The sequence below is a fragment of the Taeniopygia guttata genome, chromosome 7 (assembly GCF_048771995.1).
Source record: "Taeniopygia guttata chromosome 7, bTaeGut7.mat, whole genome shotgun sequence".
Lineage (NCBI taxonomy): Eukaryota > Metazoa > Chordata > Aves > Passeriformes > Estrildidae > Taeniopygia > Taeniopygia guttata.
The window spans coordinates 3,835,879-3,863,821 of record NC_133032.1 but is presented as its reverse complement, the minus strand read 5'-3'; the positions used below and the strand labels follow the sequence as shown (position 1 = coordinate 3,863,821).

At 44.3% G+C, this 27,943-nt stretch overlaps 1 protein-coding gene across 6 annotated transcripts; it reads left to right on the top strand.

Annotated features, from left to right (window-relative positions):
- Positions 1-405: 405 nt before the first annotated feature.
- USP40 (ubiquitin specific peptidase 40) lies at positions 406-25,769 on the top strand. Of its 6 annotated transcripts, none has more exons than XM_072931958.1 (33): positions 426-511; positions 1,630-1,807; positions 2,554-2,691; positions 2,917-2,984; positions 3,738-3,851; positions 4,615-4,779; positions 5,219-5,365; positions 6,887-7,030; positions 8,041-8,169; positions 8,404-8,505; positions 9,073-9,180; positions 9,715-10,036; positions 10,450-10,531; positions 11,368-11,539; positions 12,021-12,105; positions 12,825-12,895; positions 13,766-14,085; positions 14,547-14,673; positions 15,667-15,724; positions 16,019-16,072; positions 16,480-16,568; positions 16,991-17,077; positions 17,537-17,573; positions 18,041-18,105; positions 18,201-18,275; positions 18,674-18,800; positions 19,891-19,985; positions 21,094-21,212; positions 21,699-21,764; positions 21,989-22,199; positions 22,324-22,419; positions 23,143-23,237; positions 23,730-25,769. In XM_072931958.1, the coding sequence occupies exons 6-33, from the start codon at positions 4,618-4,620 to the stop codon at positions 23,833-23,835; spliced, it is 3,351 nt and encodes a 1,116-aa protein (XP_072788059.1). In that variant the 5' UTR covers positions 426-511; positions 1,630-1,807; positions 2,554-2,691; positions 2,917-2,984; positions 3,738-3,851; positions 4,615-4,617; the 3' UTR covers positions 23,836-25,769. The 6 variants fall into 6 exon arrangements, with proteins under 6 accessions (XP_072788063.1, XP_072788059.1, XP_072788058.1 ...); XM_072931957.1 differs by having other exon boundaries at positions 2,476-2,691; XM_030276963.4 differs by lacking the exon at positions 1,630-1,807 and having other exon boundaries at positions 429-511; positions 2,476-2,691.
- The last annotated feature ends 2,174 nt before the right edge of the window (positions 25,770-27,943 follow it).

Genomic DNA, 27,943 nt, shown 5'->3' with positions numbered 1-27,943 from the left:
TCTGAGCAAGGCCTGAAGAAATTAGCTTCTTCTGATAAGAAGCCATAAACTCCTCTCCTATGGAAGATTTAGGTGTTTCTTGAAGTGAGTATCTCATTCCTAAAAAAAAAAAAAAAAACAAACTTCCCCCACATACACAGTCTTTATTTTAACATTATGTTGTAACCTAAAACTACACTTAACACAATACATAAGAGAATTAATACAGCATAACTTTCTAACATCACACATATAATATTCATTGTAACATTTGCGAGAAGCCAATCATAAATATGCATTTTTCACACTGACTGAACTGAGACTATCCACACTGGAACGCATCCGGGGATGGGTTTGACACAGATCGCCACGACACCCTCTGGCCTCACGCTGGTGAAACTACAACTCCCAGCCTGCCCCGCGCGGCCCCGCCCTCACGTCTGGCCGCCGGTCCCGGCGGGCTTTGCGCGGCGTCACACAACAAACATGGCGGCGGCCGCTGGCCCGTGGCCGTAGGGCCGGGCCGGGCGCGGTGAGTGGGGCGCTCTGAGGGGCTCCTGGCACGGGCTTGTTAGAGGGGCTTGGAATCTCCTCCCATGGGTTTATTAGTGGGATTTGGAATCTCCTGTCGTGGGTTTATTAAAAGGGTTTGGTATTAGAGGGATTTGGGATCTCCTGTCACAGACTTGTTAGAGGGTTTGGCCTCTCCTGCCATGGGTTTATTAGAGGGGTGTGGGATCTCCTGTCGTGGGTTTACTAAAAGGGTTTGGTATCTCCTATCACAGATTTATCAGAGGGGTTTGGGATTTCCTGTCATGGGTTTATTAGAGCGTTTTGGCATCTCCTGCCATGGGTTTATTAGAGGGATGTGGGATCACCTGTCATGGGTTTTTAAAAAGGGTTTGGGATCTCCTGTCACAGATTTATTAGAGGAGTTTGTGATCTCCTGTCATGGGTTTTTTAAAAGGGTTTGGAATCTGCTATCAGAAATTTATTAGAGGGATTTGGGATCTCCTGTCACAGACTTATTAGAGGGTTTGGCCTCTCCTGTCATGGGTTTTTTAAAAGGGTTTGGGATCTCATGTCATGGGTTTTTTTAAAGGGTTTGGGATCTCGTGTCATGGGTTTTTTAAAAGGGTTTGGGATCTCATGTCATGTTTTTTTTAAAAGGGTTTGGGCTCTCCTACCAGAGATTTATTAGAGAGGTTTGGGATCTCCTGCCATGGGTTTGTTACAGGGATTTGGGAACTTCTGCCATGAGTTTATTAGGGGGTTTTGGGAACCTCTGTCATCAGTTTGGTAGAGGGCTTTGGGAATCTTAGGGCTTTATTAGAAGGGTTTGGAATGTCCTGCCATGGGTTTTTTGAAGGGGTTTGGGCTCTGCTCTCTTAGGTTTCTTAGAGGGGTTTGGGAGCTCCTGCTGTGGATTTGTTATAGGGGTTTGGGATCGTTTGTCATCGATACCTTAAAGGGTTTTGGAGATTTCCTGTCATGGATTTATTAGAGTGGTTTGGGAATCTCACTGGAGAGTTGTGGTTTATTAGAGGGATTTGTGGATCTCTTCTCATGGAAGTATTAGAGAATTTTGGGCCTTCTTGCCATGCATTTATTAAAGAGGTTTTGGGATCTCTTGCTATGGATTTATTTCAGGATTTTGGTTTCTCCTGCCATGGATTCACTCCAGCCTTAGGCCCTGTGCTCTGAGCTGTCCCTGGGCCATCCAGAATCCCTTCCAGCTGCTATTCCTGTGTGGTTTTTAAGGGAAGGAGGATCCAGAAATAAGGAGCGAGGGAGGATTTGGCACTCAAGTGCCTCTCCAGAGTGGTGGGTAGGTGGTGTCTCCTGGATATGGCTCTTATTTGGGACAAACCATCCACTCAGGAGCTGCTGGGAGGAGATTCAGCGAGAAGAATCTAAAGTGCAACAGGCCTGACTGGAAACAGGAATGAGGGCTGGAAGGCAGCTTGGATTGAGTGCCAAGCCCAGGAATTCCATCCAGCAGCCTGGGAGGAGGGCCTTTACAGAGATTTTAAGGCAGTCAAGAGCTGCATTCAGAGAAAGAAAAGCTGATGCAAAGTGATTTATTTGCTATTTATGTTCATTAGGAAGGTGAAACTTTAAAATCTTTCTGCTTTAATGTCTCAGATGAAGAAGTGCCAGGGTTTTGGAGGAGGTGGATAAGGATAATCCAAGGTAGAGGATAGTTCACTTGTAGGAATAAATAACAGCTTTGTGCAAAATGGAATTGTGGTGGGCTTGATTCTGGTGAAAAGACTGCTCAGACCTGTGGTAACAGAAATGCTTTTAATTCACCCTGTTTTTGTTACATTAATTTACACTTTTACATTGGTTTATATTTAGAATGACCAGAATAAGGTGAAAAAAAGCCCCAAACAAATTCGTCTGTCAGGGCTTCCAGGTTTATCTTGGAGGATTTGAGGCCGATGGGTTCAACTGCATTTTTTATAGTAAATGCTTATTGTATCTTTTTAAAAGACTCTTCTGCCTTCACAATGTTTGGGGACTTATTTGAAGAGGATTTTTCCTTTATTTCCAACAATCATTATGGGAAAGGGAAGAAATCAAAGCCCAGAGAGTCTGAGCCTCCAGCTCCCAGGGATTTCACCAACCTCAGTGGAATCAAAAATCAGGGTGGGACCTGCTACCTCAATTCCCTTCTGCAGACTCTGCTTTTCACGCCTGAATTTAGAGGTGAGATGCTCAAAACCTTAAAACAATGTTGGGATTGATATTTTAGTGAGACTTGCACTGCTGGTTATTTATTTAAGAAACATAGTGAACTCAGGTGATTTTGGAGCACAATTCAGTTTAAATAAATGATTGCAGAATAAAATCATAGTGTTTGACATTAAAAGACATTAAATTTTTAAAGAGGGGATGTTGTCTTTTTAAGTAATAATTTTTTACCAATTGCAGAGGCTTTGTTCTCCCTGGGACCTGAAGAACTTGGTACTCTGGATGACAGCAGGAAGCCAGATGCAAAGGTGTTGGGAATTTTCCTGTTCATCTTTGTCCAATGCTGATTTGGAGGAATATGGCTGCAGTTCATGTGAAACTTAAGAAAATGAGTGAAAACCTAAATTTGATACTGAGAGGCAGTTTGGTCTGGCTGATACTGGATTTTTCACATCATTCTAAGCTTTCATTGCCTTAAGGTTTTACTTCAGAAATCAGATATAGAGTCTGTTTCTGCTGAGGTGTTCTCCCTCCCACCTCATTCCACCCCACCACCAAGCCCTTCGGGAGAGCTGGAGAGGGACTGGGTCCAAGGCATGGAGGGACAGGACACAGGGAATAGCTTCCACTGCCAGAGGGCAGGGATAGATGGGATATGGGACAGGAATTGTTCCCTGTGAGGGTGGGGAGGGGCTGGGATGGAAATCCCAGAGCAGCTGTGGCTGCCCCTGGATCCCTGGAGGTGTCCAAGGCCAAGCTGGACTTTGGGGCTTGGAGCAGCCTGGGATGGTGGGAGGTGTCCCTGCCCATGGCAGGTGTGGAATAGAATGGACTTTGAGGTCCTTCCCAGCCCAAACCATTCCACTTGGCTGTGTAAGGTGAGGCACTGTAGATTTTTGTGAACCAAGTCTGGCTGCTTGGTGTGAACTGAGGAATGTGTGTTACTAAAAAGGGGTAGTTTATCTCCAGCTTTGTGGCAAGTAGCCTCTGTTTTTGCTGGAATGGCTGCTGTGAAGGCTGTGTCTGACGTGCTGGCTCTGTTCCCTTGCTGGTGCTGCCAGGTTCGGATCATCCCACTGCAGCTGCAGCGCTTGTTTGCTCAGCTCCTGCTCCTGGACCAGCAGGCTGCATCCACCACAGACCTCACCGAGAGCTTCGGCTGGAGCGGCCACGAGGTGCCAATTGCCATCCCCACACACTTCTCCCTGGATACAGATGGGTTCTGCAAGTCTGACACTTAGGAAGTACCTTAAAATCCTTCAGGCTGCAGAGATGACATTGAATTGGGTCAGCTCTTGGTGTATCCTGTTGGATCTCCATGTGGAGTCCATGGCAGTTGTTTACAGGGAGGAACAGAAGATGGTTGTTCTCTTAGATACAATTCCAGTTGCTTTTCCTTTGTCTTTACAGGAGTGTTTTTCCAACAGGCTCAGATAGTTAGGTTCTTCCTCAAGTTGAACCATCAGTCAGAGATGAATCTAAATCTAGGGAATGGCTTCAAATTGACAGAGAGCAGGTGTAAATGGAACACTGGGAAGGAATTGTTCCCTGGCAGGGTGGGCAGGCCCTGACACAGGGTGCCCAGAGCAGCTGTGGCTGCCCCTGGATCCCTGGCAGTGCCCAAGGCCAGGCTGGACACTGGGGCTGGGAGCAGCCTGGGACAGTAGAAGGTGTCCCTGCCCATGGCAGGGGGTGGAACAAAATGATCCTTAAGGTCCTTCCAGCCCATACCAATTTTGTGATTCTACCCAAGTGAAAGTGTCTTAGATGTGTTGTAGCATAACCAAATTAAGAATAATAGATGTCGTACTTTAGTACTCAAGGAGTAAATGTATGAGTAGTCGTTGAGACTCTGGGACACTTGGTATGTTATTTTTAAGCCACAAGCCAAGTGCAGCAGTGTTTCATTCCATCCTGTTTGAGTTTCCCTCCTTGCAGGAGATGAGGCAGCACGATGTGCAGGAATTGAACAGGATCCTCTTCAGTGCTCTGGAGACTTCCCTGGTGGGGACATCAGGCCATGACCTCATCAACCGCCTGTACCATGGCATTGTTGTCAACCAGATCGTCTGTAAGGAGTGCAAGAACGTCAGTGAGAGACAGGTAAAGCTAGGGATCTTCCATTGTGACTTACTTCAGGCTGTTGACTTTTAATGTTATTGTTTCTAAAGTCCAAAAATAACATCATCCTTGTTGAGTGCTGTGTTGAATCCAGGTAGTGAGTGTCGGACTTCAGGTCTTGGGCTGCATTTTCTAAAAGAGGTAAAAAACCCAAATGTTTTGCATCTTCTGAGTTCACAAACCCTGCATTTAATAGATGTAATTATCACAGAGTGCAGTGAGGTAACAGCAAAACATACCTTGACAGTCTTTTATGCTCTTTGTAATTTAAAAAAATCAGTTTTAAAAAATAAATTTCTGTGACTGTGTGAAGTATTTTTGCCCATCACTGTGATGAATAGGATGGGTATCTTTTTATATGCTTAATCACCATAAACTTGCACCCCTCAGCACCTCTTTTTTTCTTGTTCTTTCTGCACAGGAAGATTTCTTAGACCTCACAGTGGCAGTGAAAGGTGTGGCTGGCTTGGAGGAGGCCCTGTGGAACATGTACGTGGAGGAAGAATACTTTGAGAATGACAACTTGTATCGATGTGGAGCCTGCGATAAACTGGTTGAAGCTTCAAAGGTAACACCTTGGGGTGGGATGATGTAGGGTTAGTTGGGATGTTAGGAAAAAATTCTTCCCTGTGAGGTTGGGGGGACCCTGGTACAGGGTGCCAGAGAAGCTGTGGCTGGTCCTGAATCCCTGGAAGTGCCCAAGGCTGGGTTTGGAGCACCCTGGGATAGTGGAACGTGTCTCTGCCCACAGCAGTAGGTGGCACTGGATGGGCTCTAAGGTCCCTTCCAACCCAAACCATCCTGGTATTCTATGAAACCTCAGCAGGGATGTCAAGAAAAGCTCCTGTGGCTTGTGTCCCAAATGTTGTTACAGTTTTTTGTTCCTAACATGGAGTGTGGTATAATTTGGAGAGTATTGACACACTCAATACCTCTGCTGCACCTTGCTCTGTGCATTCTGGAGGATTGGCTAAAAGACCATAAAATAAAAATATTAGACCATAAAAAAAAAAAAAACGCAATGAGAGAAATCATGGAAACACACTTCTGGAGAACCCAAATGAGAGAGAATGGGTGGCTGTTGCTCTGTTTTTGTGGGGGGAAGCAGACTCGGGCAGTTTTTGCCCTCTGCCCTCGTCACAGCAGCAGAGCTCCTTGGCCTCCTGCAGGATGGGTGAAGTCCAAACTCTGCAGCCCTCTGGATGTGGAGGGAGTAGTTCAAAGGGAAGCTGAGGTCAGGCCAGGTTAATCAGTGACTTGGGAGTTCAGGAACTCTCAGCAGTGCCTCACATGTCTTGTTGCAAGGGTTGGCTGGAGTTTAACTGGGCTGGGTTCAAGACAGTACAGGGCAAGTTGTCTGCCTCTCACAAGTGTTCATCCATGCAGGAGGAGAGTGGGAAATCTGAATTTTGGTAGGAAATCACAGAGCTGGGGGTTGCCAGGTTGTGGATGCAAATGGAATTCCTAATTCAGGGGATTTCTTAAACCCTGTATGTGTTCTGTTATGGCTCTGCCAGTGGAGAGGAGTAGGGAGACATTGGAAAGGCACAGAAATGTGGCCATGGAACTCACATCTGTCACAGGTGGTACAAGATGGTTGGTTTTACTTCTCACGAGGGTTCTTGATGGGCTCACCCATCTAGTGGTTGGATCTGGATTAATCTGGGATCATTAAAATGGATTATCCTGGCTTTCCTGCTTGAAGAGTGCTCCCCTGTAGAAATGAGGGAGACTTTACCTCCTGGTTGTTCTGTGACTGCCTGTACAGAGCCCATGGGCTATGGAAATGCCATTACTGGCTGGAATTTCACCAGTGTCCTTTATTTGCTGTGGCAGGATCAAGTTTGGGACTGGTGATCACCAGTCAAGGAAGATGTGAGGCTCAACAGGGGGAGATGATCTGAGTCACTTTTAGGTTGTGTAGTTGGAAGGGAAATTGAGAATTAGTGAAGTAGTTTCAAAAATGAGGTCACTGATCTTGTCTCTGGTGGTAACAAAGCTTTGGTGGAAAGGGATTTGACCACAGCAAGGTGGAAGCACAGTTTTGTTCTGAGTCTGTGCTTAAAGTGTTTTTTAAATCCCTTCCCAGTCTGCTAAACTACGCAAGCTGCCTCCCTTCCTCACCATTTCCCTCCTGAGGTTCAACTTTGACTTTGAGAAGTGTGAGAGGTACAAGGAAACGAGCTGCTACACATTCCCCATCCAGATCAACCTGAGGCCTTTCTGTGAGCAGGTGGGCACTGTTAACATTTGTTAAAAGTTTCTGTATACTCAGCAGAGAACCCACAGCTCAAGGTTATCTTTTATTTTGCATTTTGTCACATATTTGAGTAACTTTGGTGTCCTCCTCCACTTTTGAACTGAGCTATCTTGTAGCTGTGAGGGGGAAGGGTAAAATAATTACCCAAAAGTTATCTAACCCTTCCTTGACAGGAAGATAATTACCTGGAAATGGAAATTGAAATCTATTTTTGTGTGGTTATTCTCTGAGAGCATCATGCATAAATTGAGCTATATGTGCTTTAGGTGCCTGTAGTTATTCAATTTTTCTCAGGAATCTCTGCATTCATAAATATGTTTCTGGTTATAAACTGAGCTATGCCATGGCTTGATGACAAATTTTCATTCTTAAACAGCACAACAGAGCCACTCTTATGGAACAGACATTTTTCTTCTTGAAGTGTTGCAATGCAAGCTTGGGAAATTTCTCAGTGTTAGAATTTGAGGAAACCTTTTTCCCCCTCCCCAGTTTTAGAGTTTCTAAGAGTTGCTTCTTTTCTCTCTCCTCTTTTAAAGAAAATAAGCTTTGTTGTGAACAAACATTGAAATTGAAAAGATTTTGATTTTCCAGTATGGTTTCAGAATCCTGCTTTTTTAATGACACATATTGCTCAGGGAAGCTGTGGCTGCCCCATCCCTGGAAGTCTCCAAGGCCAGCTTGGACAGGACTTGGAGCCACCTGGGCTAGTGGAAGGTTGTCCCTTCCCCTGGCATGAACTCAGATGAATTTTAAGGTCCCTCCAGCCCAACCCTTTCTGAGATTTTATGATTTATCAGCCTGTGCCTTGCTCTGTGGCTTGTGCCAGTCCTTCCTTGTGTCCCCAGTCCTCAAAGGCCATTTCAGTCTCTGCATGTTGAAACGCACACTGAGAAATCTCTGAAGTGATGCTAAAGGTATAAAGTTGTCCTTGTGCGAGAGACTGACCTCAGTTGTTGTTAAAATTATTGTTTTTCTTTTTAAAGACTGAAATGGATGATTCAGAGTACATGTATGAGCTCTTCTCTGTTATTATACACAAAGGTGGCTGCTATGGAGGACACTATCATGTTTATATCAGAGATGTGGATGAATTAGGAAACTGGCAACTCCAAGTAAGTACTAAAGGCTTTTCTTCCTTGATTTAGAGGTTGTACTTCTCAGAAAAGTATTGAGAGCTAGTGGGTGAATGTGCATCCAAACTTAATTAATATTTTAATGAGGCTTTGTGTGTCTTGCCTCATTGAGAAGGGCAGTTTAACTGAATGTCCTTCACACTCCTAAATTGTGCATGATCATGTCTATTTCTGTGTGAAACCACAGTATTTTTGAGTGTCTTTCTTACCCAGGAAGAAGAGGATGGACTGATTGAAGAGAAGGCTTTAAGAGACACTGAGAATGCCAAAGAAACAGAAAATCCACTGGCAGTCTTAAAAGGGATTTTATCAGAGGTATGGTATGTAAGGAGTTAATTGCTTTGTTTTTGGAGCTAGGGAACCTGCAGGGGGTTGGTGTTTGTGAGAGTGGGCAGGCTTCAGGGTCCAGAGCTCTTCTGAGCTTGATGTGAAGCATTTAAAACTTGGCTTTAACATTAACAGTGGCTCTTCATACAGAGGTCCTTTTGGAGTATTTCTAAAGTTGCTCACCAAAGCTGATGCAAAAGGAATATCCAGAGTTGGAAGGGACTCACAAAGAGCATTGATCCAACTCCTGGCTCTGCACAGACACCCCACGAATCCCAGCTTGGCCATTCCTGAGACCATTGTCCTGGAGTTCCTTGAGCTCTGGCAGCCTTGGGAATGTGTCCGTTCCCTGGGGAGCCTGGGCAGTGCCCAGCACCCTCCGAGGGAAGAACTTTTCTCGGATATCCAACCTAAACCTCCCTGACACAGCTCCAGATGATGCTACAGCAGCTTATTAAAAACCAGGAATGATTAAAACACTTCCAAATTGGCTTCTTTGTGTTGACTGCTTGACTTTTGTAGCCTTTGTTACCTTAGTTTTTCATTTCTCTTCAGGAAGAAGCTAAACAAATTCCCGTGGATCAATTAGGGCAGAAATTACTGGAGAAGAAAGGGGTGTCCTGGAATAAGAAATACAGAAAACAATATGGAGCATTACGAAAGGTAATCACAGGTTTGCTAGTTTTGGCTTTAGATGTCTTTTATGATCATTTATATTATTATTGAATAGTCAGGAGGATGATAATTGAGAATATGGACCCTTGGATTAGCATGTGCAAGGAGAGGTTTGTAATGTGAATTAGCAGGCTGGGGAACATAAGATTCACAAGGAACTGTCTGCCTGAGACTTTGTGTATTTTTTTTTTCCCAGTAAAACAATTTCCCAAATGGTTGCTGCATTTTATGATGTGTTAATGAAAATAGTTCAGCATTTGTGTTATAGATAGGTGGAACACTGATAATTGATTTTTTTTTTTGAAGGGAGCTACCTGTAGTTTCCACAAGAAATATTTAAATGTAGATGTGAGGCTTTTACAGAGGCAAACTGAGAAAATAGGTGAGGAAACACCATAAAATGAGAGTTGAATAAATGGGGTTTGTGCTTCACTTTGAGGACAATCAGGTGGAGCAGCTTAATGAAGTCTGCTCCACTTAAAATTTGGCACTTTCTTCATCCTGTCCTTGTTTCTGTTTCAGTATTTGCAGAATCATCCTCAGATATTCCAGCTGAGTCCTGATGGAAATAAGGTCGGCCTGAAGGAAACACACAAGCTCCTCTTCAAGCTGGATTCTCATGGACAAAATCTCCAGAGCCCTTCCCAGAAGAATGATGTCCAGTGGAACTGTGAGAAAAACCCCCCAAGGCCAAGGGCTGCTTCTGCTGGGTGCCACTGGTTTGATCTGAATGATTCCAAAGTACAGCCCATCAAGGAGAAGGATATTGAGAAGCAGTTCCAGGGTAAAGAGAGTGCCTACATGCTGTTCTACAGAAAAGCTCAGCTGAAGAGGCCCCCTGAAGGTATACAAAGTTCATCTGGAGATTCTGGGGGGACTTCCTGCTGACATTTTTTCTGGAGTGCTTTTTTTGTCCTTTCCAAGCTTTATTTTCCCCAGTTTTCCTTATAGTGATCATTTGAAAAAAGAGCTAAATGAAGATACAAGGAGGTAGTGACCTGTTGACTGGCTGTAGCTGACTAATTTTTTTTTTTAGTGTGCTCCATAAATAATGGCAGAGCATCAAATACAAGTTGTTGCTAATGGCATTTATGTGTTAATTTCCCTTAAAGAAAGATTGATTGGAAGGAGTAAAAGCGTTTGTTCTTTATATAATCATGCAGTTGAGTTTTCAGTGATTATTGTACTGTAACGTCTCCTCTTGATAACTTTTCTTGTTTTCCAAACCACATTTTAAGCCTATATTTTTTGTTGCAGCACGTGGAAATCCAAGGTACCAAATTCCTGAGCACCTGCTGAATGAAATGAATGCTGCTAATACAGAGCTGCGAAAAAAGAGGTATATTGGTGTCACTGTACTCAAACAGCTTTTACCTGCAGGACTCCCAAGTGATTGAAAAGGATAGAAATTCCTTGAGCAGAGTCAGAACTGAAATGGTTCAATGTCAGAGGTTAATTGAAGAATATAATTTCCATATCCATATTCTGCTGGTTCCCTGTCTTCCCTTGTTAGCAGACTGCCTACAGAATTTCAAGAGAAACATACAGTTTCAAATTGTACCATTTTCTGGTGAAAATCACTGCAGTTATGGAAAGAGGGTGGAATGTAGTATCTTAATTGTGCTTATAGAGGGAATTCTGCACCGGGAGAAGGGGGAAGGACTTGGTTAACAGTGAATTTACAGATAAAATTATATGCTCTGCCTTAAGAATTACTTGTGGTATTCGGGTTGGACAAAACTTTTTCTTGTGTTGAGGGACACAGGTGCTGGTACACCTGAATCACAGTTAAGATATCAAAATACAGACACAAGAGTGACAGTTCATGGGATATTTCACACAAGTCTGTGGCTGCCCCATTCCTGGAAGTGTCCAAGGCCACTTGGATGGGGCTTGGAGCAGCCTGGGGTAGGGGCAGGTATCCCTACCTATGGCAGGCGTGGGACTGGATGAGCTTTAAGTTGTTCCCCACCCAAACCATCCTGGGATTCTGTTTCTGAGTGAATTCCACTCCTTTATGTTTTTTAAAGGTTTGCTGCTACAGCTAGGGACAGGTATAAAGGAGGGGGGGTTGTGACAGGGAATTTAGCCCTGAGGAGATCAGTTCCAGGACAGCTGCACAGAAACATCTGTTTGGTGTTAAATTCACCACTTTGTTGTGTTGTTCTCCCAAAGAGCTGAATGTGACTCGGCAAACAATGGCATTGATTTACATCTCCACCTGAGCTCCTGCTATAAATTCCACAATGGGGCTTTGCATCCTTCGCTTTCTTGCAAAGAGAGTGTAGTGGATTTGACTATTGACAGAAGGAAGACACTGGGAGACCTTCGGCAGGCAGTGTTACAGGTACCTGCTCTATCAAATCAACTCAAACTTCATTTTTACTTGAGCCACTGCAACCTTTACAAATATATTTATGCTGCAATCTTTGTGTCGAGAAATTTTCAACAGTAAATGGAGTTTAGGAGGCTAAAAATTTAATAGGAGTTTACCAAGAGGAAAGAGTGGTGTGGGGTCTGTTCTGGAAGCCATGAAATTGCTGGAATTTTAACTATGGTGACTTTAAAGTTCACATGAGCTAATTAATATTTGGGTATCATGTGCATGGCCATTGTTTGACTCTGCAGAATTCCAGGCTTATTCTTAATATTTCATTTTGTGGCAGAGTTCTTTGTCTTTTCAAGGAGTCACCAGTTAAGTGGCACCAAGTGAGCTTGGGAGCCAGGCTGTGGCAGCTTTCAGCAGATTGTAATTATTGTGAGTGCTGTGAGTTACTGCTCACTGTTATTTTACAGTGATAATCTTTCTGGTTATTTTTCCCAACTAGGTGTTGGAGTCTTGGGAAGGGGACATGGTTCTCAGCATGGCCAAGCCTTTGCCAGCAGGATTACACCTGTACCAGGTGCTTGATGGTAAGAACACTCCATGCCAGGCTTCCATGCTATTGCTGTATTTTAATTCTGCAGCCATCAAAGATTTCATCTATCAACCATCCTGGAGATGTGTATTACTTTAATTAAATTATTTATATCACTTTTATTAGTGGAATGAATGATTTTGAGACTTGGCTGTGAAATCTTTGTTGTGAAATGCAGATCTTAAGCAAGCTAAGCACGTTTGCTGACAAGAATGTATCAGTCTGTGTCTTGCCCTTGATTTGCTTGTGGATGTTTGCTTTCATAGGATTAGCCCATTAGGTGGAGGAAAGGATAGAAGAGAAGGAGCCAGGGTGACATCAAAGGAAAATGTTGGCTAGACTTCAGCTGAAGTAGGAATTTTGTAGAGGGAAATGCTCATATAAAGAGTTCATTAATTTATTAAGGGTACATCAGGTTTTCAAATCGTCATTTTTGTCTCCAGCTTTGCTTTGTTAGGCAGTTCTAAGTGTCAGTCTTTAACAACTTATTCAGTAACTTTTAAATCTTATGTTCTCTGTGGTCAGCTTCGGAAAATCACTGTTGAACCAGAACATAACCCAGCTCTCCATGGTGTTGACATGAAAATGGACACTCAGAGTATTCCTTCCCATGCTTGTACAGTTCTTTAAGTGTAGTGACTTTTAAAAACTTGCTGACCCTGTTTGTGTGTCTTGTGAGGAGCAAGAACTTGATGATTTGCTCATATTTTTTAGGAGATGAGCTGATCCTGGATGGCATTGGGCTGGCTGATGGAGCAGACATCTTTGTCTGGAATGGAAAAGAGGTAAAGGAACCAAGCACTTCCTTCCTTGTCAGCTCTGAAGAGATAAGACTTTGCAAGGTCTACTAGAAATATTGTGCTGCTTTTGTAGTTTTCCAACTTCCTTTTAATATTGAGGCTTCTGCTTAACCTGAAAGTGGTTGTGAAGCACAGCATTCTATTCTGTCTCTCTAGTGGAAGAAAATACTACTTGTAAATTATTTTTATTGTAAAAGTGTCCATTTTATATTGAAAAAAAATACTCCAAACTAAACAAAACCACCCAAACATATAGTAACAGAGACTGTTTTGTCTTGGTTTTATTTTTAGTATAATTTTTTCTATTGCAGCTTTTGTGTCATTAAATTTTCTTCAGCAAGGAGTTTAGGTTGAATTTAGGTTGAATATCAGGAAGATCAAGCTTTTAAAATGTAAAGTCACAATGTTCAGTCACATTTGGGCAATTCTTTAATGTCCTAGGGGGTTAAATTCCTGTGTCTTTTTTTTTTTTTTTTTTTTTTGGCCAAGTGTCTACTGGTTTCCCAGTTGCTTACCATGGAATGGTTTGGGAAGGGACTTAAGGATCTCATTCCACCCCCTGCCATGGACAGGGACACCTTCCACTATCCTAGGTTGCTTCAAGCCCTGTCCAGCCTGACCTTGGACACTTGCAGGGATACAGGGGCAGCCACAGCTCCTCTGGATAACATTCTTCTCTCTCTTCCCAACACCTGTGGATTATTCTGGTTTTGTTCAGTGCAAATTTGGTCCAAGGAAGTTTGTTTGTAAGGGGAGAGTGTCCACTTTGATGTCAGTTTTCTCCCTGCCCAGTCTCTGCAGTATTTTCTGGATCAGCCCCCCATAAAGCTGGCATTCCTTCCTGCTTTCCCTCAGGTTGGAGGCACCAAGGTGCTGGCGGGCCCTGAGCACGAGCCCGTGGTGCTCAACGTGCTTCGCTTGGCCGAGCACAATGAGGGCGGCAAGGGGCAGCACTTCAGCGAGGCGCAGCACGTGTTCCCCTGCAGCACCAGCCTGGGGCAGCTGCACTCTGCCCTGGCTCCGGCCGGGGGCATCATCCTCAGGAACGGCTCAGGAGTAGACACTGAAGCCAAGAACTGGCAAGTTTTCCATGAGGAGGACATGAAGGAAACAGTCCGAAGTGTTGGGCTCAGGGACGGGTGCTCTGTGCTGATCTTAGACAGCCACGACCAGAGGTAACGTTTTTGATTATTATTGTAATTAAACAAAAAAAGCAGTTTTGGCAAAACCTTTTAGTTCAAATTATACTAACAGCAAGTATTCTTGTAATTAATTATCACTTTAAGCTTACAAATACAAGTACTTTCATCTTAAGTTTTGGAGACCAGTTATTTATCAGCTGTTAGATTTTTCTTGCCCTCAAAATGCAGCACAAGTCACAACCTTTGATTTGCACTTGTAAATGGGAGAAAACCTGGTGGGAACAATCATATTCAGTGAATCCAAAGTTGCCACGGGCAAATTTGTGGTCTCATGACACTCTGTGCTCCCTGAGGCCTCTGCTCTGTGAGATGCCATCACTGTGAACAACTTTGGCACCATCAGTTTATTTGGGAGCTGTGGTGGTGAGTGATGTAACCCTGCCAATGTTTAGTTTTCCTGTCTCTGACTGTCTTTGCACTGCTGATTCCCACAGCTTTGTCAACGTGGCAAGTGGAAATTTGACTGCTTTCACCTATGACATCAGCTGGCTCCAAGTGAAAAACTTCTGTGGGGTGGAAGAGGAGGCGAAACACGTTAAAATCACTGCCACTATTGAAACAGTAAGGACTCTGCTTTCCTGAACAGTCTGGCCACTGCACTTGGCCCAGCTCATTCGATGTAGCCTCAGGGATGTAGCTTTTCCCTGCTGAAATTAGTGTTGAGCTCAGAGTTAGAATTCCTGGGGTATTTGCAGGTAGCTTAAACCAGTGCAGTGTTTTAGTGTCAATGTCTTGGTTTGGAAGCACAGGTGTCTGCTAAGGAAGGCAGAAGCCTCCTCTGAAATGGAAAAATGTAGACCCCTTCCCTCTGAATTATAAATTTATAATTAAGGGGGGCTCTCAGGCAAAAATGTGGGAGCAGGAATAACAGTTCTTTATTAGGGAAGAAAATAAAAAATAAACATTGCAGTGAACCAAAACAACACTGACAGAGTCAGAATACAACCCAACACCCTGTTGGACACGGTGTTGGTATTAGTCTAATTGGGAATTGTGGCTGCAGTCCTCCTGGAGTGTCAGCTGTGGTTCTGTTGGAGTAGTGATCTTGTTGAAAAACTGTAGTCTTCCTGCAGTGGAACAGGCAACTGTTCCTCTGGGCAATCCAGTGCAGGAAAAGTCATGCTGGTGTTCCTGAAAGTCAAGATTATATCCAGGTAGGAATGCTTGGCTCCTCCCTCAGGGCGGAGCATCTCACAATGGGATGTCACAGTTCTTATCAGTCATGCAGTGACATTCAATAGCCCGTTATTAGCAGATGTCTCCCCTGAGAGAGGACTGGTTGTGGAAGAGATAAGGAAAAACTGCCCATTTAACAGAAGACAACTGCCACACAGATGGCAAATGAATATATCTTGCTTCTTAATCCGAAACAGTCAAATACTTTTCTCTTTGGACCATCCTGTAAATGGAAGTTTGAGATGGTGTCAGTAACCAGAGCTAAAAGAGAGGGGAAGGATTATCTTTGTGCACTGGCACTTGAACAAGCAGGAAGGGGTATTGGTGGCATTCCAGGCTGGAGGTGTTCATATCCCTTTTAAAGTTCCTGTCTTTTAGGTGATGTCAGATATCAAAATGAAAGCAATCCGGGAGTTCCAGCTGCAGGAGGAGCTGGGTACGTGTTCAGCTGCCTTATCAGTCTGCTAATGTTACAATTTACTGGCTTTTGAGTGGGTTTAGTGGAAGAATTTTCCTTTCAGTGAAAGAACTGAAAAAGCTGAGACTGTTGATGGAGCGTCGAGGAGTCTCTCTCCAGTTATATTTTGATGTCACAGAGGGAGACCTCTAAGATAAACCTGTTGTAATTAATCTTAAAGGTGTTACTTGTCTGAAATTCTGAGCCAAAGTCCTGTTTTATTCCTATTTGAATGACTTAATACTTCTCTTTTTCCTGCCTTTTTTGCTGCAGGAAACGAGAGCTGTCTTAGACCTGTTAGTGGTAATGGGAAACTTCTGTCTCCAGGTAAACTGATTTATTGAATCACTGTTCTGTAAGAAACTCACTGGGGAGATTTTGAGCCTCTATTTGTCCTTTCCTGAGAGAAGTTACCCACACATAACTCCACTTATTCCAGGCTTAACTGAACCAGCTCTGTGTGTGTGGTGGGGGGGGTTCCAGTTTTAAAGTTAATTAACAGGACCAATACAAAGATAGGGGTTAAGCTGAAATGTCCAGCTTGGTTTTATTGCTTGCATCCCTAATCCACCTGTGCTCCTGATGGACTGTGGGACCTCTCCATGCCTTTGTTCTTCTCATAGGACATTCACAGATCTGCTGTCAGGGCTGAGCAAGCTCTCCAGAGAGCACTGAAGAGTTTTAGCTTGCTCTGAGGATGATGAAATTGATGTTTTTATTTGTCCTCCCTGAAGTGTCTGAGGATTACACAGTCAAGGAAGCAGAACTTAAGATGGGAAGCTTGCTTGGCCTGTGCCGTGGGAAAGCTCCAACTTCCACTCAGGTACAGCAGTGTCAGGTGGGAGGAGCCTGGTGAAGGGACTTCTCTAAAGAGAATAAAGGGAAAAAAAGGGGGGATATTGCTCTTGGAATGTGCAAGTTGTAAATATCACAGGCTCCCAGAATGGTTTGGGTTGGAAGGGACCTTAAAGCTCCTCCAATTCCACACCTTGCCTTGGGCAGGGACACGTTCCACTATCCCAGGATGCTCCAAGCCCTGTCCAACCTGCCCTTGATGTGCAGGGGGAGGAGGAGTAGTTGTGCATTTCTAGAGACCAGGTTAATGAGGATCTGCTGATGGCCATCTCAACTATCTTTGAGTATCATTTTTTGGTGCCATTTTAGTGCTTTTTGATGACATTCTTGCCACAGGAGCTGTTCTTACACTTCCATATTTATTGTGATAGTTTGCTTTTGGATTTTCAGCTCTTCCTGTACTTCATGGTTGGGAGTGACCAAAGCTGCAGCCCTGAGATGGAGATAGTTGTGGAGGAGACTGCCTCTGTCGGAGAGGTAAGACTGGCTGCTCCCACAGCTCTGCTCCCAAGCTCCTGAACAACATTCCTTGCACAGACCTGGAGGCAGAGGAGTTGGGAAGAGCCATGCACAGAGTGAAGGCAACTCTGGTGCTACCAGTCCTGTTGAATTTGCAGCATTGATTTCTTTTTTTAAAAGGTGCATCTGCAAACTCTGGGGCAGAATTTGTTCAAGTAAAGGAACAAACTGACAGCACATGTTTAATTTTTTACTGACTCTGCTGATGTGGTGAATTTTTTCACCTGAAAACCATCTCATCCATGAAGGGTTTAATATGTAGCCCGAATACATCTTGTCTATCTAATTATATTGTTCTAAGAATTGATCAGCAATCAGTCATTCTTTATGTCAGAAAATTCTAACATAAGTTTGCTGAAAAATTTATTTCCTAGCCTCAGCATTGACACAACTCTCATCCTGTGTTTCTTCTTTCAGTGTCTCAATTTAATGCTGGAGAAATCAGGATTATCAGGTTAGTTGTGTTGTTATTTACATTTTAAAGGAATTTTTACTATTTTTAAGGCAGGTTTTCCTACCCTAAACCTTGTAAGTTTTTCAGTAATATGTGTTATTGTAATGGGAGGAGGGTAAAGAATGCTAAACATGAAGTTTTTATAATATTGTTTTTAATTTAAAGAGCTTGTGATAGATTCAAATGATAATTTGACATGTGAGAATTCCTTCTCTGAAACCAGGGAAAAGAATTAGATAGATGAGGAAGGGAGATCTGTGCAAATAAAAGATTATTTTCATACAGCAAAGGTCTGGGGAAGACGAAAGTGGTAATTCATTTAGCCAGAGTTGTGTTTAAAAAGCAAATAAAAATAAAGAACAAACTAAAAAGGACCCTTGACACTTGTTAAGAGTTTTGTAATATTTTCCTACACTGGTGTTATTGACTGATTAGTTTTCTGTGTGTATCTTTTTTGGTTTTGGTAGGTGACAACTGGCATTTGAGAAGGCTTGACTGGTGCTACGAGGCAGGGGAAGCATTAAGTCAGGAAGTAAGAGGAGCCTGTTTTAATCCATCAGTTCTTTGCTCCCTGGAGAGAAAGGCAGCTGCGGGCTGACAGGACTCCTGTGCTTTCTCTTCCTGCAGAATGCCACCCTGAAGGAACTCAATGTTTGCAGAGGAGACACTTTGATTATAACTGAAGGAAAGCTTCCAGAAAAGGTGAAAGGAGAGTTGGAAGTATCTGGAGACTTGGAATCCCACAGTGGTTTGGGTTGGGAGGGGCCTTAAATCCCATCCAGTGCCACCCTGCCATAGCAGGGACACCTTCCACTATCCCAGGTTGCTCCAAGTGCTGTCCAACCTGGCCCTGAACAGGTTGTCTCTCAAAACTGTAGCATCATTATTTTTGCACCACCACCATGTTCCCCACTAAATCACATCCCCAGCTGCCACATCCATAAATTCTTTGGGCACTTACAGGAGTGGTAACTCCACCCTGGGTGGCCTGTTCCAAAAGCTTAGTTTAAACAAATCTTTCCTGTCTTCCTGTGTAAAGGTGAAATTTCACCTTATCTGCACACAACATTTGAGGAGCCACCTGGTATTTTCTGTTCCAGGGTTTCCTGAAAATCCCCATCTGGTGGCTGAAGCCTTCAAGCCATAAGAAACATGGAGAGAATGCACAAGACCAGGTGAATGGGATGACCTGGAAGATGGAGGCTTTGCAGGTGTCTGCTGCAGCAGGTGAGCTTGGCCAGGCTTTGAAAGGAATCATCTGTGGTTGCTCTTTAAGTCAAACCCAAATTTTAATCCAAAGCTTTAAAGCCCTTCTGAAACCTAGGAAGGGCTGCATGAATTGCATCAATGTTATGGTGAAGGGACCACTCAGGAGACAGATGCAGTTTGGACATAAATGCTGGGTAATCCTGTTGTAGGGATGTTCCTCAGATGGATTGGCTCAAAACACCACTACATTTTGTAGCAGGGTCTCTTTATTTGTCAGTCTCTGTACTGAAGGCAGTGACAGCAGTGTAAAGCATCTCCTTCATGAGCACAGATGTGATTGGCTTCAGATGCCCGACTCCTGAAGGCACAATGAATTCCCTTCAGGCTGTATTGCTTTTTGGGAAGCTGTAAAATGAAGGATGGGTAAAATTTGCATAGTATCAAAGACCTTAAATGCAGTGTTTTTAAAAAACGGTTTGCTCTCCTGAAGGTCAAATCCAAAACCAGCCAGGACAGCAAAATCAAGTGAGGGTTGAGAAGGGAGAAGAAAATGAAGTGAAAATAAGAGAATTAGAAAATAGGGAACAAATTGATTTTTCATTTTTTAATAAAAGTAATATTTCTCTGGTGCTGAGCTGTGCTGCAGGGCAGGCCTACTCCCCTTGTAGAAGTTTTCTTTGCATTTTTCTCCTTCTGCCTCAAACTTGAGTTTCACTTTTTTCTCTGTTGATTCCAGTAGTGGAGCCATGAGCAATTTAGCTTTGCTTGCAGTAGCTTTAACTAGTAACTAACACTGTTTATCAGTGGCATAAATGCTCCTAGTTCTCAAATTCACAGTATAGGATCTGTATAGGAGCTGTTTGGAATTACCAGGATATATTTTGTGTGCTGGATATGGCCATGGCAGGGGGTTGGAATGAGGTGACCTTTAAGGTCCCTCAAACCCTAACTCAAACCAGTCTGGGATTCCTGGGTTTTCTTAGTGGACTCCAGACTCCTTCTCTAAGTGAAATGTGATCATGAAGTGACTTATCTCTCAGGACTATACAAATCACGTTGACTCTTCTGTTATTTGTTTCTTCCTCCTCCCTCTCCCCCCTCTTCAAAGCTCCAGCAGAACCTACCCACCCAGGCCTGGATCTCTGTTATGCTGGCAGAATAGAGATAGCAGGAGAGGCCTCGCTGGAAGATCTGAAGATGCAGGTTAGATGTTCTCCTGTGTTGGCCTGTGCAGCAGTGCTGTGATGACTTGAGCTCTATTAACAGCTCTTTTTTATTTCCTTTTCCCCTGTCTCCAGTCTGTTGTGCCATGGTGTTTATGCCATGGTTACTGGAAGTACTGAGAGGCAGCTGGAGCACGTAGCTCAGACACTTCCTTAGTGTCCCTGCTGTCCCCATCCTCCCTGTCACGTGTCCTGGCCTGACGGAACCTCGTTGCACATCAGCTGAAGCTCTGCCTGGCAGCTTTTGTCTTTATTGCAGTGCAAAATCTCTCCATGGGAAGCACACACATAACAAGCACCTCCTAAAAAGCCACTTTGCCATTTCCATATTGTTCCCATGTTAGTTTTCTGCATCTTTTTTTTTTTTTTTAATTTCTGTATGTGGAATGTGATGAATGAAGAATTGCTTTGGAGTGCACGGGTTTGTCAGCCAGGAAGGTCTGGTTTATTTTGTTTGGCCAGAAACTAAAATACCTTTGTATGGTTTAATACACTAAAAACCAAACCAAGCAAAACACCCCAAAAGAAGAAACTAAACCCAAAACCCACCCCAAAGTCACAAAAATATATAACTCAGTCCTATCAAAAGGCTCTGTGTGGTTTAAGCAGTGATTCTACTTGAACTGCATGGGGAAAGATCTCTCACCTGATTCTGCTCCATACCAACACCTATTTTTTGGGTATGACTTCAGTTTTGGGCTCTGCCAGGCTACTGCTATGGAGAACTGTTTGCAGCTTGATGAAGGAGAACTGGCTGAGCATGGGAAATGTTGTGTCCTTGGGAAGGGCTTAGAGGAGCTCAGCACTTGGCTGGAGACTGGGGCAATGATTCCCTCCCAGTTGTTCAAATTTTGGTTAAAAAAAGAAATTGGGTACTTTGGAAATGGGAGTTGAGAATTCTTGAGGGGGAAGGAAATCCAACTCCCTTGGATGTTCAGAAGTGAGTATTTTGCTCACAACCACAAGCAACAGCTGGTAGGAATAAATCTCAATGCCTTGCCCTCTTTTTTAGAGTTAATCCAGTGGTTTTCTATTTTTCCAGGGAGACTGGCTGCTAAAATTATTGACAAAGTATTTCTGTTTTTCAGGTTCTGACCTTACCCTGCTGCCAGGAGCAGGTTGTGCCCCTGCCCTCATTCCTCAGAGCTTGGACAGTGGACAGCAGACGCCCCGGGAAGCTCCTACGGGACAACAAAAGGACACTCAGGTGGGTTTCCTGGGCAATGTGCAACAGGCTGGATCTGGCATGGGCTGTAGGAGATTGATCAGCTCAGTCTGGGTTGGAAAGGATTTTAAAGATCAGCAGTCCCACCCTTGCCATGGGCAGGGACACCATCCACTGTCCCAGGCTGCTCCAAACCCCAGTGTCCAAACCTGGCCTTGGACACTGCCAGGGATCCAGGGGCAGCCACAGCTTCTCTGGGCACTCTGTGCCAGAGCCTCACTGCCCTCACAGGGAGGAATTTTTCCCAATATCCCATCTTTCCCTGCCCTCTGGCAATGGTAAAGCCATTCCCCTTTGTTCTGTCCATTCATCCCTTGTCCCAGTCCCTCTTCAGCTTTCCTGGAGACTTTTCAGGCACTGGAAAGGGCTCTGAGGTCTCCTTGGAGCTTTTCTCTCCTGCAGGTGACCACCCCCAGCTCTCCTAGCCCAGCTCCAGAGCCACGTAGACAATCTCTGTTCTGTTTTCAGTGACTACAGGCTGGGTGCCAGAGTGGAAATCTGCATAGAACCCTTGCAAGAAGAAGAGAATTTGGGGTAAGAGCTCAAGATCTTTATTTCTCCTGTTTCTTACAGCTCTGCATTTGAGGGAAGCCTTCAGTGGAGCAGCTTTTGACTTCAGGGTTCTCAGGATGTGGGAAAACCTTGGAAGTTGTTAATTGTTTTCCACAAACAAAGTGAGGGAGGGCAGGAGGTGGGGAAAGCTGGGAATTCTGAAAACATGGCTCACAAGAATTTCCATTCTCTCATCCTGCTGCCAGCCCCCACGAGCTGCTGCTGCGAGTCCAGATGGGAATACCAGGAGAGAGGGACTACACCAGCTCCCGGGATTTGGTGTGGGATATCTCCAAGGAATGCACAGCCTGGGCTCTGAGGCAGAGAGTGGCTTCTCACTATTGTCTCCCTGTAGATAAAATTGAAATAGCCAAATACTTCCCTGAGAGATTTGAGTGGCTGCCATTATCTAGCTGGGTAAGATTTGGGGTGGCAGAATCCAACAGTTGTTGGAGAGCAGCACGTGTTGGTTTGGGCTGCAGTTCCTTAGGGATTGAATTTAAGGAGAATTCCAGACTCTTCTGCTTTGATTTTGTTCAAGACACAGCAAATCTCAAAGAGGAAAAGGAGGAAAAAGCAGGCAAGTTTGCAGTCAGCACCTTACCACCTGAAGGATGGAGACATCATTGGGGTGAAGGTAAATTTCCCTGGGTTTAATTGTTGCAAGAGCATCAGGTTTAGGCAATGTCCCTTTTGCAATGTCCCCTTCATTTCTTTCTAGTTTCCTCTCATCCTGCTGCATTTCTGGGAGTACTGGGATGTGGGTTTGGACACTGCATTGTGTTGATAGGAAATTTCTTGCTGCTACTGCTTTTCCTTTTTCTCACCCTCATTTTTTTTTTTTTTTCAATTTCTGAGTAAAATCCAAGGAAGTGCCCTTTCAAAATCACATTATAGACACAAACTGTTACATATTATGGGTTACTGAACTATGACAGTTCTATTTTATGGTGTGAAAAGGAATTACCCAGCATTGAGCTCTGAGCTAGCAATCAGGTTTAGGTAGAAGGAAAGAATATTCTGGCTGGGCTTTAGAACAGTAGGAGAAAAATGTGATGTCCTGTCCTGCTGTTTTAGCCTATTGGAAGAAATCCATCCCTGGAAGTGTTCCTGGCCAGCTTGGACAGGGCTTGGAGCAACCTGGGATAGTGGAAAGTGTCTCTGCCCATGGCAGGGGTGGGACTGGATGATCTTCAATATCCCTCCCAACTCAAACCATTGCAATTCTAATGAACTTGTAATTAATCAGTGCAAAACTAGACAAAAGAAACAACCTGGAAATTTATTGTGTCAGTTGAGGAACAGCTGGGAAATAGTTTGACCTTCTGACTTTGATCTCTCCAATCCTTTTTCATAACAGAACCTTCTCCTTGATGACACCAAGGACTTCAGCACTGTCAGGGATGACATTGGGAAAGAGAAGCAAAGGCAGCTGGCTCTGGAAAAGAGGAAAAGGTAGTGAACATTTAATTTCATTTTTCTTTAGAAATATGCAAAGTGCTTGCTGCTTTTCAGAGCAGCTGTGGCTGCTTCATCCTTGGAAGTGTCCACGGCTGGGTTGGATGGGGGTTGGAGCAACTGAGATAGTGGGAAGGTGTCCCTGCCCATGGCAGGGGGTGGCACTGGGTGGTTCTTAAGGTCCCTTGAAATCCAAACCATTCCATGATTCAGCCTAATTGGACAATTTTTGAGGCCAGTGGTAGCTGGGTGCTGTCAGAGCACACAATTCCAGTAATCCTGCAGGGAGCACTTGGATAATTCAAACTCCTGGCTCTCAGTGTTCCTGCACTGAGCCTCATGGTTTTCCCTCCTGGAACACACCGTGGAGATGAAAGTGAACCCTTGGCTGGCTTGGCCTACACAGGCTGTTTTCACAGCTCGCTGGAACTCAGAGGTCAGGCCAGGCTCACCCTGCTGAACATTAACCAGGTTATTTCTGTTTTCCAGCCGCCAGGAACGTGTCCAGGATCCCCTTTTCCCCGACGAGAAGCTCCCCCCAAAGCCCCGCAAACCAGAAGTGGCTCTTTCCATCAATGTGGGGGTTTTCAGATAGCACCAGGAGCTGCTCTGCCCACACCACCCTGTACTAATCTGGCCTGCAGGGCCTCAGCTCCAGCAGCAAGAGGGGCTTTCCCGAAGTGTCTTTCAAGGATCCCTGAGGCACAAACTGGCTGTAGGATTCAGGATAACTCTTGATTTTCTTCTGCTCTCTCTTGGGGAAGTGCTTTAAGGTCCCTTTCTCAGTGTGGTACTTACTCTCAGGCTGAGTAAATGCACTTTATGGAGGAGGAAAATGATTAATATATTGTATAACCCCTCAGTGACTCTTTTCTAACCACCCAAAATGCTTTGTTGGGTCAGATCTGACCTCCTGCTTCATCAGTACTGAGATTTAGTGCAGTCACAGTCATCTCTTTTTAGAATTTTTCCCTGTCTCTGGTCACTGAAGTTGCTGCTGATACCAGAATTTGCTTTACTCTCTTTATCTCTAAACCTAAGTCTGTAGGAGGTGTAAGTCTGTTCATTCAGCTTTAAGAATGAAGGCAATGTGGAAATCTCTGAGCAAAGTGTAGGAAATGTGCTGAAAAAAATCAAGTCCAGCATCTGTCAAGATGTAAAACCTGGAGCCATTTTGTGATATGGAACAACAGGGATGTAATCTTAGATTTTGAAGTTTCTGGCTTCAGTTGTTGCCCATAAACTTCATTTAGCAATTTCTAGGGCATTTTTGTTGTCCCTGAACTTCATTAAGAGAAAAAACGGTTGGAAGAAATTGACAGATCCAATGCTTGATCTTCAGTGGGTTTTACTGTACTCAGGAAAAAGGCATTTATTTTCACTGTTCCTCTTCAGAGGAATTTCCCTCATTTCTCATCTTTCCAGCTGTTCTGATACTCTGTTTTTGGAGAACCTGTTTCTCTTGGTGTCCTTAGCTGATTTTGAGCAGCTCAGTGAGCTGGGCTCCAGGTCAAAGGCTCTGAAGTATTAACTCCAAAGTGAGCCTGATTATCCTGAATTAAATCTGTGATAATGACAGGACAAAACACAAGTTTGCTTTTGGGGGCTGCAGTAAGTATTTGACCTATTTGCTGTATGTAGTAGGAGCTGCCAGTTGAGCAGATTTCTCAAATTTTGGCTAATGTAAGATTTTTCATGTACCTTTTATAGGTTAACACTACTCTGGTATTTCAGACAGCATAAAGATAAAAATTGACACTTTGCTAGCAGCTAAAAAGAAAAAAAAAAGTGAAAAGCATCATAAAGCACACAATTATTTTTTATTTATCTGCATATCTTTAGAATTCAGCAGGTACTCCTGTGCTTTTTGGGGCTGATACTCTGCAGAAGGGGCTGTTAACGTCCTCACTCACTTGGATCCTGAAATCCCAGTTTCATGGATACTTTTCTGCCTGAGGGGAGGGCAGTGGATGTTTTCCCATCTTAATTTGTGTCGCCTTCTTTCCATATCAGGTGTTCTTGGGAGCCTGGGTTTACAGCAGGGGTCAGAGGTGCTGATTCCAAAGGTTTCTGTTCCCACATGGTTCCAGCCCATTGGATTTATTTGCTATCACTTCAGTTCCTCTGGTTCCTGCTGGACTGAGCTCAGCCTTCCTCTCTTGAATAACTCTGGTCTCTCCCTGAGAACACCAAGTTTGGAGAAATCAAAATGCAAATTCCAAGTGGGAATTTTGTGCCTTTGTTCAAGTGTAATGTAGCGGCACCTGCACTGAACCAATCTTGGATTATTTCTAATGTTGGCTCAAAATGCTTTTTTTTTTTTTTTTTTTTTTTTCTTCTTTGAAACTCTTTTGGGCCACTCCACAATGAGGGAGTTAATGGAAAACGGGGCTGGGGAGAGGAAACACCTTTTGAAAATGGAGTCTTTGGCTCTGTGGGTTCTGATGGTTATTTGCAAAGCCTCAAAGAGCTTTCATCTTTATTTTTCAAGTGTTCTTCACAAAATTAAATGTCATTTTTATCTGCCTAGTTGGGTTGTCTGTGGATGTCTCACTGGTTGGGAATGGCACAAACTGGTTTCTGACGTGAGTATTAATTAGCATTCATCTTCCAACATTCCTGAACCAACATTCCCAGCTCTGGGGGAGGTTTCCCCTTTCCTTGTGGATATTGTCTTTTCCTGAGGCTCCTGGCTTGGTCCTGGCTCAGGGCTCTGAGTGCAAGAGCAGCTTTGTTTTGTCCTATGTTTCCAATCCCTGTGGGGAAAGCACTGAGGATGGCAGGGAAGGTTCCTTCATCAGGACACAATGCCACTCTGATGCCCATGACTTACGAAAAGCCTTGGATTTTTGTTTTTATCCCAGGTTTAATGAGTTGTTTGGACTGGTTATTTTGAGCATCAGGTTTTGACTGAAATCAGCAATTGGCTTCTAGAGACTGCTAAGCCAATTTCTGGGAAAATAATTATAATAATTATTTTTTAGGGTGTTGGTGGGTTTTTTTGGGTTTTTTTTTTTTTTTTGGTTTTTTTTTTTTTTTTTTTTTTGTTTTGTAATCTGCCTCATCCCAGCTTGCTCAGACCTTTCTGGCATTCTGGACCTCGAGACTGGGAGTTTCCAGGTACACGGAAATCTCCCAGAGTTGAGCTGAAAGATTCCTACATTTTTCTCAGCATCCTTTCCTTCCTGACAGGCGTTGTGCAGAGTTCATGGCATTTCCAAGAGGTTTACTAGGGACATTGGGAAGAAATCCTTCCCTGTGAGGGTGGTGAAGCCCTGATTGTAGGTTTTGGTTTCCAGTTAAATGGAGCTGTGCTTCCTTGGGGTGCCTGTGTGGGAAAATGAGCTAATGAGGCCAAATTTAAATTCCCCCCTGAGATTCCTCTTCAGGCATCTTGGATAGTCAGTGAAAAAACAGAGATAAACCACACAAACCCAAAATAAACATCCCTCTTTCCCAGAGCAGCTTCTTCCCAGTCTTCTTGCTTCCTCTGAGACTTCTTCTGATGCCCTGGGATGTGGAAGCTGTCAACACCTTCTGTTCTTCCCAGGATCACCAGATCCTGGAGTCAGAGCCTTTCTGGGAACCTCAATGCCCGTGGGTTAGGGGGGAAGGTAAAATGCACTTCCCCCCTCGAGCACCTGCTGCCAGGAGCCCAGGTGAAATTACCCTCTTGGTATAGAAGTGTCTACTGCCTTTTTGCTGGAAAAATTTCCTTGCTTGCACTAAGACCAGATGGATTTGCTTTGTAATACCTCCTTTCATTCCCAAATCTGATTATTCCTTTACAAAAGGGTGTGGGTTGGAATGGAGTGGGTGATCCAGTGCCACCCTCTTGCCATGGCAGGGACACCATCCACTATCCCAGGCTGCTCCCAGCCCTGTCCGGCCTGGCCTTGGACACTCGCAGGGATCCAGGGGCAGCCACAACTTCTCTAAAAACTGTGCCAGCACCTCCCAGGGAACAATTCCTGCCCAGTATGCCATCCATCCCTGCCCTCTGGCAGTGGGAAGCCATTCCCTGTGTCCTGTCCCTCCATGCGTTGTCCCCAGTTCCTCTCCAGCTCTCCTGGAGCCCATTTAGGCCCTGCAAGGGGCTCTGAACTCTCCCTGGATCCTTCTCCTCTCCAGGTGAGCACCCCCAGCTCTCCCAGCCTGGCTCCAGCCTTGCAGCATCTCCCTGCTCTCCTCTGGATTTGCAGTCCCTGTTTCTCTTGTGTTGGGTCCCACAGAGTCACCTCTAAGTGATGAAGCAAAAAAAACCAACCAAACAAACAAAAAAACCAAACAAAAAACCCAACAACTTTTCCTGCTCCGATTCCTGCTGCTGACACACAGCATGTCTCCCTAACACATTTTATTCACTGCCTCTTGCTCTGAGGAGTGGGGGGGGGCACGGTTTTGGGGCTGTTTATGGGGGATTTCGGGCTGTTTCCAGGGGTTTTTGGGGGCTGTTTCCAGGGATTTTGGGGCTGTTTCCAGGGAGTTTGGTGCTCTTTTCGGGAGTTTTGGGGCTGTTTCCAGAGGTTTTTGGGCTGCTTCCAACGGTTTGGGGCTGTTTCTGGGGTTTTGGGGGCTGTTTCTGGGGATTTTGAGGCTGTTAATGGGGGTTTTGGGTGCTGTCTATGGGGGTTTTGGGGGCTGTTTCTGGGGATTTTGGGGCTGTTTACAGGGATTTTGGGGCTGTTTATGGGGGCTTTGGG